Raw genomic sequence first — 9762 nt, 5'->3', positions numbered from 1 at the left:
CACTATTGTTTAGGGATGTAATTTCTGTAAATGCACTATGAAAAAGTGGTTTGATTAAGTCATGGTCCTGCTGTTATGTTATTGCTTTTTATGGATTCTTTTATCTTTAATGCAATAATATTTTCAGCATATATATTATCTTGAAATATGAATGTGAGATAAGAAATCTTCGCTGAGACTGAGAATAAAAATTGATTAACATATAATGTTATGACATTAACAAAAGAACAAGGACAAAATACAAGCCCCACATAATATATTTTCCAACCAAACTGAACAAAACGTAAAGCAAAAAAAAAAAAAACACATTATCCCTATATAATACATTTAACTGTGTTGATATTTTCAAGTACACATCTTCATTCGTATTTAACCATCAACTAGAACTTGAGAAGTGCCTGAACTTTGAGTATAACTTGTCAATGCCTCTGTTCCAGTAGGTTGTGTTAATTTGCAAGTAGCTTTGTTATGGCCACTTACTCCACATTTGTTGCATTTAACGGTCATTCATTTCCTACTCGATTTGTTTTCCTTAACAACCTTCTCAGATGTATCTTTATTTTTTGACTTCTTTGGCCTTGCAAATTTTTTCTTGATTGGTAGGGGTAAAATGTCGAGGTAGTCAGTAGATTTCTACAAATTAGGTCCATTTGCTAGATATATGATAGACTTATAAACTGCTGCATAATGATGTTTCCTATAATAAATAGGATTATAGTCTTCAGGATTGATATTAACATGGTTTATGGAAGCAATTGAATGACAGCAAGGTATTCTAGTAAGCATCTATATTCTGCAAGAACATTCTTTTAGTTCAAGGTTCATCACAAACTTATCTCCCTTCAAATTAATATGTCAGACCTCGAACATATGTTGTCTAGATCACCTTACAAAAATGAAAATAAGTGTAAGTTGTAATATAAGACTAAAATGAATCAATTTGAAATAGTTAAAGGACTAAAATAATTCATTTTAAATAATTTGAGGACTGAAATAAAGCTAATTTAAATTTTAGAGGACTAAAATGAACTGTATTAAAAAGTTAAAGTATCATGAAAATTATACCTTGGCAACCATCATCTTGATTCAACTAGATGTTTTTGTAGCCTTTTTAGTATATTTGGCAATATATCTCTTGTTAACAATGTTGCTTTTTTCTATTGGCAGCCCACATTTCTATTAAATAAATCCTAATGTCTTCCATCATAGTAATAATGGGCTCTGCTCTAGGTTCTACAATAACTCTATTAAAAGTTTCAGACATGTTGTTTACCACCACAACAGTCTTAGATTGGAAAGAAAATCTTGACTTGCCCAATATCTTGAAGGAATTTTGAGATGTTTGAATGCTTCTTCATTAGTGGTCCTTATTTCTTTCATATGTCTTTCCCATTCTTGTAAATAAGTTGCTTTTGCTGCCTTCCACATAAGCTCTTTTAATTGTTTACTTGGATATATCTTTCTGAAATTATTATACAAGTGTCTGACACAACCTTTGTTCTACTCCAGGAAACAACTCCTGAATGACTGGTAATAATCCCTAAAATATGAACCATTTAGTGTCATATCAATAAGTTAACTAGCATATAATGGATCAAGTAAAAAGAACCACGACATATAATGGTTGTAACACCTTAATTTAATTTCAAAATAATAAATTTTGCAAAAATAAGAATAATAAAATTTTCATTTAAATATAATTTTCCATCACAAAGTTTCATTAAGCATTTCAAAATAATAAGGGATTACAAGTTTATATCAATGACTGCTACAGGACTAATTCAATTACATCGTAATTTCAAAATAAAATCTAAGTCCTATAGAAATTTCATCCATCCCTTCACTGAGCCCGGTGTTGATCGTCTTGGTCACCTGAAAATAAATGTAAGGGTAAGTACTCTATACTATCCAATACACACAAACATAGAGACTCACCTTACACACTCCAGATGTATTCTAACACTTTTTACACAAACATAATTAATCACAGACAATACTTTCCACACATTCCATTTCAAATTACAATCAGTGCGCTCATTGCACCAACACATTTCACACACGTGCTCTCACTGCATATAGCCACGCTCATCGTGGTACTATAATCACAGTTTCATACCATGGATGGTCGCCGATTACCCTCACCTTACGGATACCACGTGTGCAGTCACGAGTAGCTCGACAAAGATGCTGGTCCAAGATCTAGTCAGGAGAAGAGTGTATGGCCTGTGGTGCACCCACACTCATTGTTGATGTCACCACCACTCTCTTTTCCCCAAGGTATTTCTATCGTCCCCATCTTCCACACCTTTATTATATCGCTGAGCCATTCATAACATATTCACAATTGTATTTAACATGCCCTTTCACACACATTTTCAGCCATATACAGTATTCATATTCATACAGGCACATATGCCCATATTCATTCACATTACACGGCAAAAATGCCCACATTTATTCGCATTACATTTAACGCACAACAATTCCATACATACAACATTTTTCAACATAATCCACATTCATGAATTTATTTCATCATACACGCTATTCAACATTCATGACACTATACTCTATTCAATATTTCCACCGCACTCTCACCACAATCAATCAATTAATTCTACTAAACACACACATTCCAAACCATCCACATGACATTCAAACATAATGAGATAGGGTAGAGTCCCTCCTTACCTCAAATCGAAGACCTATGCACCAAATCAACAAGGAAGGAGCTCCCACACAAATTTCATCCTAAACACATAGAAAACTTCATGAGAAACCATAGAAGACCGAGAAAACAGGGAATAAAGAGGAGAAACCGAAACCCTAACCATTAACACTTATCTCCAAACGCCCCAAACGTAATTCCAACCTTCAATCCAACTCACGAACGACTTTAGAGGCAGTTTAATTGGTAAGAATGGCTTAGAAATAGAGAGAATCGAAAGGGAGATGAAGTGAGAAAAGTGGGAATGTGTTTTTCAAATTCTAGACCCTTCAAATATCCTCTGGTCGCGATACTCTCGCTACAGCGAGATACTCTCGTCGACGCCCCTTGTCGTTATAGCAAAAATCTCAAAGGAAACTACACCTGTCACAAATTTGGAGAACTAACTAGCAAGTGTACTAGGTAGATGTAGCAAGTAATAAAATTTGGAAATCAATATGAGTCCCAAGTATCGTCCTTAGGGATTAGATTTATCAATTACCACTTCACAAATCAATAACTAGTTGAGCCAAACGAATTTGAAGTGTTTTGAATCATTTAACAAACAAAAGCAACAAAGTGCAGAAATCTAAAAAATACAGCAAAACAGAATACGAATTTTGTATTAAAATGCTATGTGAAAAATAGTTAGGAATCATTTCACCAGACTTTCAATTGCAATGTAATCATGTTCTGGACTCTTAAGAATTCTAATTGATTGATAATCAATTTCACTTCTTTAACCAAAGGACAATTCCTTGTCTCATTGATCCTAATACCTAATTAAACCTCCCTAATTCCTTAGGTGAAATTCAATCAAATATTGCATTAAGTTCTGGAAATTATAGGATTACTAGATTATGATACTTATTCCTAAGATCTTAATAACCTAGGCATATGATTCAGATATGAGAAATAAACTCAATTTCCATTGATGAAAATTCCTCTAGGTTCAATTAAATGAAGGATTAGTTCACAATTGCATTAAGAACAGAATCATATACTCAATTCAATCAAAACCTCAAGGTCCAGATCTAAAATTACATCACAATATCAAATCTGGATCTATAGATCCCTAACAAAAAGAAATCATAATATGTTCCTAAAAGAGAAAAGGGAGAGAAAGATTAGAAGAAGAGAAACTGCAGAATTTCTTCATAAATCCAATCCCCAGCCTGATTCCTCAAGGTCCAGAGCTTGGAAGTCACCACCAATCTCCCTCTCTAACTCTCCTAAGGTGTGGAAATGAAAAGAAAACAAAAAATGGCAAAAGACCTCCAATTCTGAACTCTTAACTTCTATTTATAATGTTTTCCCTCCTTTTCCACTTCCACACTTTAATCTCTGAGGATTATAGCATGAAAGGTCTTCTAGAAGCTTCTATAACTGAATTAGGAACTCAAATCGTCCAAAGTTGACACTTAGAAGTGATATTTAAAATTCTGTTACTTTTACGTAGACACTCTGAGCACTTGAGGTGGCTACACGCTGACTGCGAAGCCACTCTGGGCACTTGACGTAGCTACGCGCTCAATTGCGTAGCTACTCTAATCACTTGAAGTAGCTACGCGCATTGTGCAGTTCTGAATTAGCCTTGAGCATAGCTACTCTGAACGCTTGAAGTGGCTATACGCATTGCATAGCTACTTTAGGCACTTGAAGTGGCTACGCGCTCAATTGCGTAGCTACTCTGAACACTTGAAGTAGCTACTCTCTTGATCTTCATGAATTTTCTTCTTCAAAGTGTTAACTCTATGCATTCAAAGTGGCTACACCCAACACGTAACACTTGATTCTTCATCTTTTAAGCTCAATTCCTTTACTTTCTTCACTTCAATCTTCAACTCAAACATCTTCAGCTCAAGCTTCTGCACAAAATTAAGTCTTTTTAAGCAAAATTATCCAGAATTGGAATAAAATATAAAATTCTAAACTATTTGTACAATTATGAATATTAATGCAATTTTTATGATATTTTCAAGTTTATTTACTATTTAACTCCTTCTTTACTAACAAAAACTAGGCTAAAAATATAGTAAATGTGGATTTATCAACACCTTGGTTTTTGCAAAATCTTGCTACAGCAAGACCTTCTTGCTATAGCGAGAAGGCGGTAGTTTCATGCCTTCCTCTCAGGGTCCTTTCGCTGTAGCGAGAACACCTTTGCACTACAAACTTAACCTATATACTCACACAACTCCAACCCAAAACAGACGTCAACCATCAACAATCATGCTTAAGCACAAGTCCACATCACATTTTAACCACATATTCATGCATCTTCATAATCATAGTTATATTCAAATCATTACACAATCAAATGCACACTCAATATATCAATTATATTTACATTAATACATTAAAATATTATTACAAAATCCAAGACGTTACAACTCTCCTTTCCTTTAGGGAATTTCGACCCCGAAATTCAATCCAGCTAAACAAATAACTATAAATACATCTCTCTCATCCTACTCTTTGTTTCCCATGTGGCATCTCCTTCGTCACTTGAGCTCCAAATCACCTTCACCAATGAGATTTCCTTGCCCCTCAATTTCTTAACACGGTGGTTAACAATCCTCACTATGTACACATCGTAGGACAAGTTCTCTCTCACTTGAACCGGGTTAAGATCGATCACGTGAGAAGGATCTAGCACATACTGCCTGAGCTGTGACACATGAAACACCATATGTAGATTTGAGAGATTCGAAGGTAACGCTATTCGATACGTGGCAGGACCAATTCTACTCAGCACCTTGAATGGCCTAATGAACTTAGAAGATAGCTTCCAAGATTTCAGAGCTCTCCTAACTCCAGTCACAGGTTAGAACTTCAGAAACACATGGTCACCCACCTAAAACTCCAATGACTTCCTCCTCTTATCATAGTAGCTCTTTTGCTTGTCCTGTGTGGCCTTCATCTTCTCTTTGATCATTTTGATATGCTTATTCTGCTTTTGGATCATATCCAGTGCACACAAAGCCACTTCTTTAGTTTCATACCAACATAATAGAGTTCTACACCTTTTCTCATACAAAGTCTCGAATAGTGCCATTCCAATGCTGGCATGATAGCTGTTATTGTACGTGAACACCACTAGCAGCAGGCATTCTTCCCAATCTCTTGTTGCTCAATTATGCAGGCTCTTAAAAGATGCTCTAGGGATTGGATAGTCCTTTCCGTCTAACCATCGGTCTGTGAGTGATAAGCCGAACTAAGTTTCAACTTAGTACCCAATGCCCTCTATAGGCTCTCCCAAAACTTTGAGGTAAACCTCAGGTATCTATCAGACACCACACTAGTTAACACTTTATGGAGCCTGATTATCTCCCTCACATATAAATCCGCAAGTCTCTCCAACTTATACTTCATGTTAATCGGGAGAAGTGTGCAGCCTTAGTCAATCGATCCACTATCACCTAGATGACATCATGTTTGTTCCTGGTCCTCAACAAACCAGAAACAAAGTCCATGGAAATACTGTTCTATTTTCACTCAGGGATCTCTGATGGTTGCAGCAACCTAGGTGGATGTTGGTGCTCTACCTTCGCCTTCTAGTAGATTAGGCATCTAGCCATGTATTCGGCTATGTCCCTCTTCATCTCATTCCACCAAAAACTCTTCCGGAGATTCAGATACATTTTGGTCACACAGGGGTGAAAACTCATCCTGCTCTTATGTGCTTTCTCAAGCACCATCTGTCTCAACTCATTCATTTGGAGAATGCACACTCGGTTCTGAAACTTGATCACCCCATTCTCATCACAATAGAACTCCAAGTCTTTCCCTTCACTCTTTTGCCTCATCATGTATTGCAAGAAAGCATCCCCTTGCTGAGCATCTTAGACGTACACCAATAAGTCATTATGAATCGTCGTTGCTCCGAGATACAAACTCTCCGGCGTCACCTCCATGGTCAAGTTCATGTCCTGAAATTCCTCAATCAGTTCCATCTCTTTACCATCATTGCTGCCACGTGCAATGACTTCCTACTCAACGCATCAGCCACCACGTTTGCCTTGCTAGGGTGGTAAGACAACGTGAAGTCGTAGTCCTTAAGGAATTTCATCCACCTCCTCTGTAGCATGTTTAACTCCCTTTGATCAAACAGATACTTCAAGCTCTTGTGGTCACTGAGCACCTCAAACCTTGTTCCATATAGATAGTGCCTCCATACCTTAAGAGCAAAAACCACCGCAACTAACTCCAAATCATGCATCGGATAGTTGACTTCATATGGGCGTAACTGTCTTGAGACATAAGCAACCACTCATCCATCTTATATCAGAATACACCCAAGTCTATACCCGGATGCATCACAGTACACATCAAACTTTCGCTTCGAGTCAAGCAGAACCCACACAAGTGCTGAAGTCAACTTTATTTTTAGCTCTAAAAAACAAGTTTCACACCTTTTGCTCCATTTAAATTCCCTGTTAAAGGCAAAGCTAACTTAAAAAATCCTTCAATGAACTCTCTACAATAGTCTGCTAGTCCCAGAAAACTGCGCACCTCAGTCATATTCGTCGGTCTTTGCCATCCAGCTAACGCTTCCACTTTCGCAGAGTCCACCATGATTCCTTCCTTCAACACTACATGCCCCAGAAACTTGATCTCTGACAGCTAGAACTCACACTTGGAGAATTTTGCATACAACTGCCTCTCCTTCAGAATTTGCAAAACAATCCTCAAGTGCTCGGTGTGCTATTACTCTTGAGTCTTCGAATAAATCTGGATGTCGTCAATGAACACCACCACAAACTTATCCAAAAACTCATGGAAGATCTTGTTCATGTAGTCCATGAACACCGCAGGCACATTGGTCACTCCAAACAACATTACCAAGTACTTATAGTGACCATACCGCGTCCTGATCGCCGTCTTAGGTACATCCTCATCCTTCACTCTGATTTGATGGTACTCCGATCTCAAGTAAATTTTAGAAAACACTGCAGCTTCTCTTAACTAGTCCATCAAATCGTCGATCCTCAGGAGTGAATATTTGTTCTTTATCGTCACTTTGTTCAGCTGTCGATAGTCCACACACATCTTCATGCTCCTATCTTTCTTCTTCACCAAAAGCACTAATGCTCCCCATGGTGACATGCTCGGTCTTACAAATTGCTTTTGTAATAAGTCTTCTACTTGCTTTTTGACCTCTGCCAACTCCACTGGTGACATCCTATAAGGTACCACAGAAATCAGGCTTGCCCCCAAAATGAGGTCAATAGCAAATTCTATTTCCCTCTGAGGCGGTAACTCAGAAACATTTTCAGGGAAAACTTCTAAGAAATCCCTCACCACTGGGATGGACTTCGGCTCTACCATGCTTTCGACCTCTATTGAAAACATGATTATAAAGGCCTTGGCGTTTACCGTGTTCTCCCACGCATCTTGGCTCATAAGCCTTGGAACCTCTGTCATTGTCACACAGAAGATCAAAGTCTTCTTCTCTCTACAATCTAACAGTACATGGTTGGCAACTAGCCAATTCATCCCCAAAATTATATCCAACTGGGAAAGAGGTAAACAGATCAAGTCCACCTCAAACTCCCTACCATGCACCATCATTGAACACCCCAAACACACGCACGACGTTACAACTGGCTTACTCGTTGAGGTAGTCACCACAATATTACATGGCAATTCAGTCACACACAAATTTAGACTCTTCACACAATCCACAGATACAAAAGAGTGCGTAGCACCCAAATTAAACAACACATCCAACAGTCGACCCTTAATAATGCATTTTCCTCTGATCAACTCCTCAGATTATGAAGCCTCTGCTTCGTTCATGGCAAAGACCCTACCAGGAATACTCAGCTTCGGCGCCATGCTTGACCCCGTGCTTCCTCTCAACTCAGGCCTCTGAGCTATACTAGCACTCTCACTCCTCTTAGCAGCCCAGCACACATTGGCAGTGTGTTCCAACTTCCTACAGTTGCTACAAGTTGTCCGTGACTGTGGGTAGTCCCTCACTATGTGTGGCCCTCCACACCTGAAGCATTTGATCAGCCCTCTGAAAGAGTCTAATCCTAAGTCACTCATACTGCTCTTTTCTTGTGATGAAGTCCCTCTGGACTGTGAATTACTTGAGCCCAAATATGGCCCTTTAGAGAATCTAGGGGTTCTTCTCTCTTGCCTCATTGGACTGGCTCCCCTAGTTTCCACTATCTTCCCTTTTGAATTGGCCTCAAAGATTCTGCTCTTGCTTACCAAGGTGGACAAGTCCGTCAGTTGAAACATAGTGACTACAGCTCAGATGTCTGACCTCAGTCCATGCTTAAACTGAGCACACAAGTCCTCCTCTTCATCCTCATATTGATAGTGAGGCCAATACTTCATCAGTTCTTGGAACCTTGCTGCATACTCCCCCACTGTCATGCTTCCTTGCTTCAGCTCAAAGAACTCTCTAACTTTCTGCTTCTTCAAATCCTGGGGAAAGTAATTTCCTAGGAAAATCGCCTTAAAGGTCTCCCACTAGATGTAGCCACCCTCTTGTGGCAACGTCTGACTGGCAAACCTCCACCAATCTTTTGCCTTCCCACATAGTATGTAGGTGGCATAGTTCACCTTGTGCTTTTCCCAACACCCCATTGCATGGAAGATCTTCTCTATGTTGGCCAACCATCTTTGGGCTCCCTCAGGGTCAAATCCTCCCTCAAACTTTGGAGGATCATGCCTAGTGAAGGCAGACAACCCTCGGTATTCAGCTGGCTCTCCGCCTTGATTATGCGCCAAGGTTTCCAAAATTTGAGCCATACGCTCTATGAGAGCATTGGTGCCTCTAGCTCCTCTACCTCTACTAGCCATTCTAATCCAAGCTAGCAAATAATGCAACAACACACTGAATTTGTTGGATCAATAACAACAATCAAATTTCAGGTAATCAAAACACATCAACACTCAGCTTGGACGCTTCAGCCCGATACCCTAGTCCGATTTGGATGAACTGCTTTGATACCAAAATTGTAACACCTTAATTTAATTTCAAAATAATAAATTTCACAAAAATGGGAATAATAAATTTTTCATTTAAATATAATTTT

The 9762-nt window shown here is 38.5% G+C and overlaps 2 protein-coding genes across 2 annotated transcripts; both read right to left on the bottom strand.

Moving 5' to 3' along the window:
• Positions 1-5156: 5156 nt before the first annotated feature.
• Positions 5157-6082, bottom strand: LOC113874254. The gene is made up of 2 exons (XM_027512485.1): positions 5985-6082; positions 5157-5517 (listed from the first exon to the last, which is right to left on the bottom strand). The coding sequence occupies exons 1-2, from the start codon at positions 6080-6082 to the stop codon at positions 5157-5159; spliced, it is 459 nt and encodes a 152-aa protein (XP_027368286.1).
• Positions 6083-8485: 2403 nt separating this feature from the next.
• On the bottom strand, positions 8486-9526 carry LOC113874252. Its single transcript, XM_027512484.1, has 3 exons — positions 9287-9526; positions 8985-9148; positions 8486-8924 (listed from the first exon to the last, which is right to left on the bottom strand). Exons 1-3 carry the CDS (start codon positions 9524-9526, stop codon positions 8486-8488), a joined length of 843 nt encoding a protein of 280 aa, XP_027368285.1.
• Between the last annotated feature and the right edge of the window lie 236 nt (positions 9527-9762).

This window comes from Abrus precatorius, unplaced genomic scaffold (genome assembly GCF_003935025.1).
Source record: "Abrus precatorius isolate BTA unplaced genomic scaffold, Abrus_2018 Scaffold8, whole genome shotgun sequence".
Taxonomy (NCBI): domain Eukaryota; kingdom Viridiplantae; phylum Streptophyta; class Magnoliopsida; order Fabales; family Fabaceae; genus Abrus; species Abrus precatorius.
This window is presented reverse-complemented; position numbering and strand designations above follow the sequence as displayed.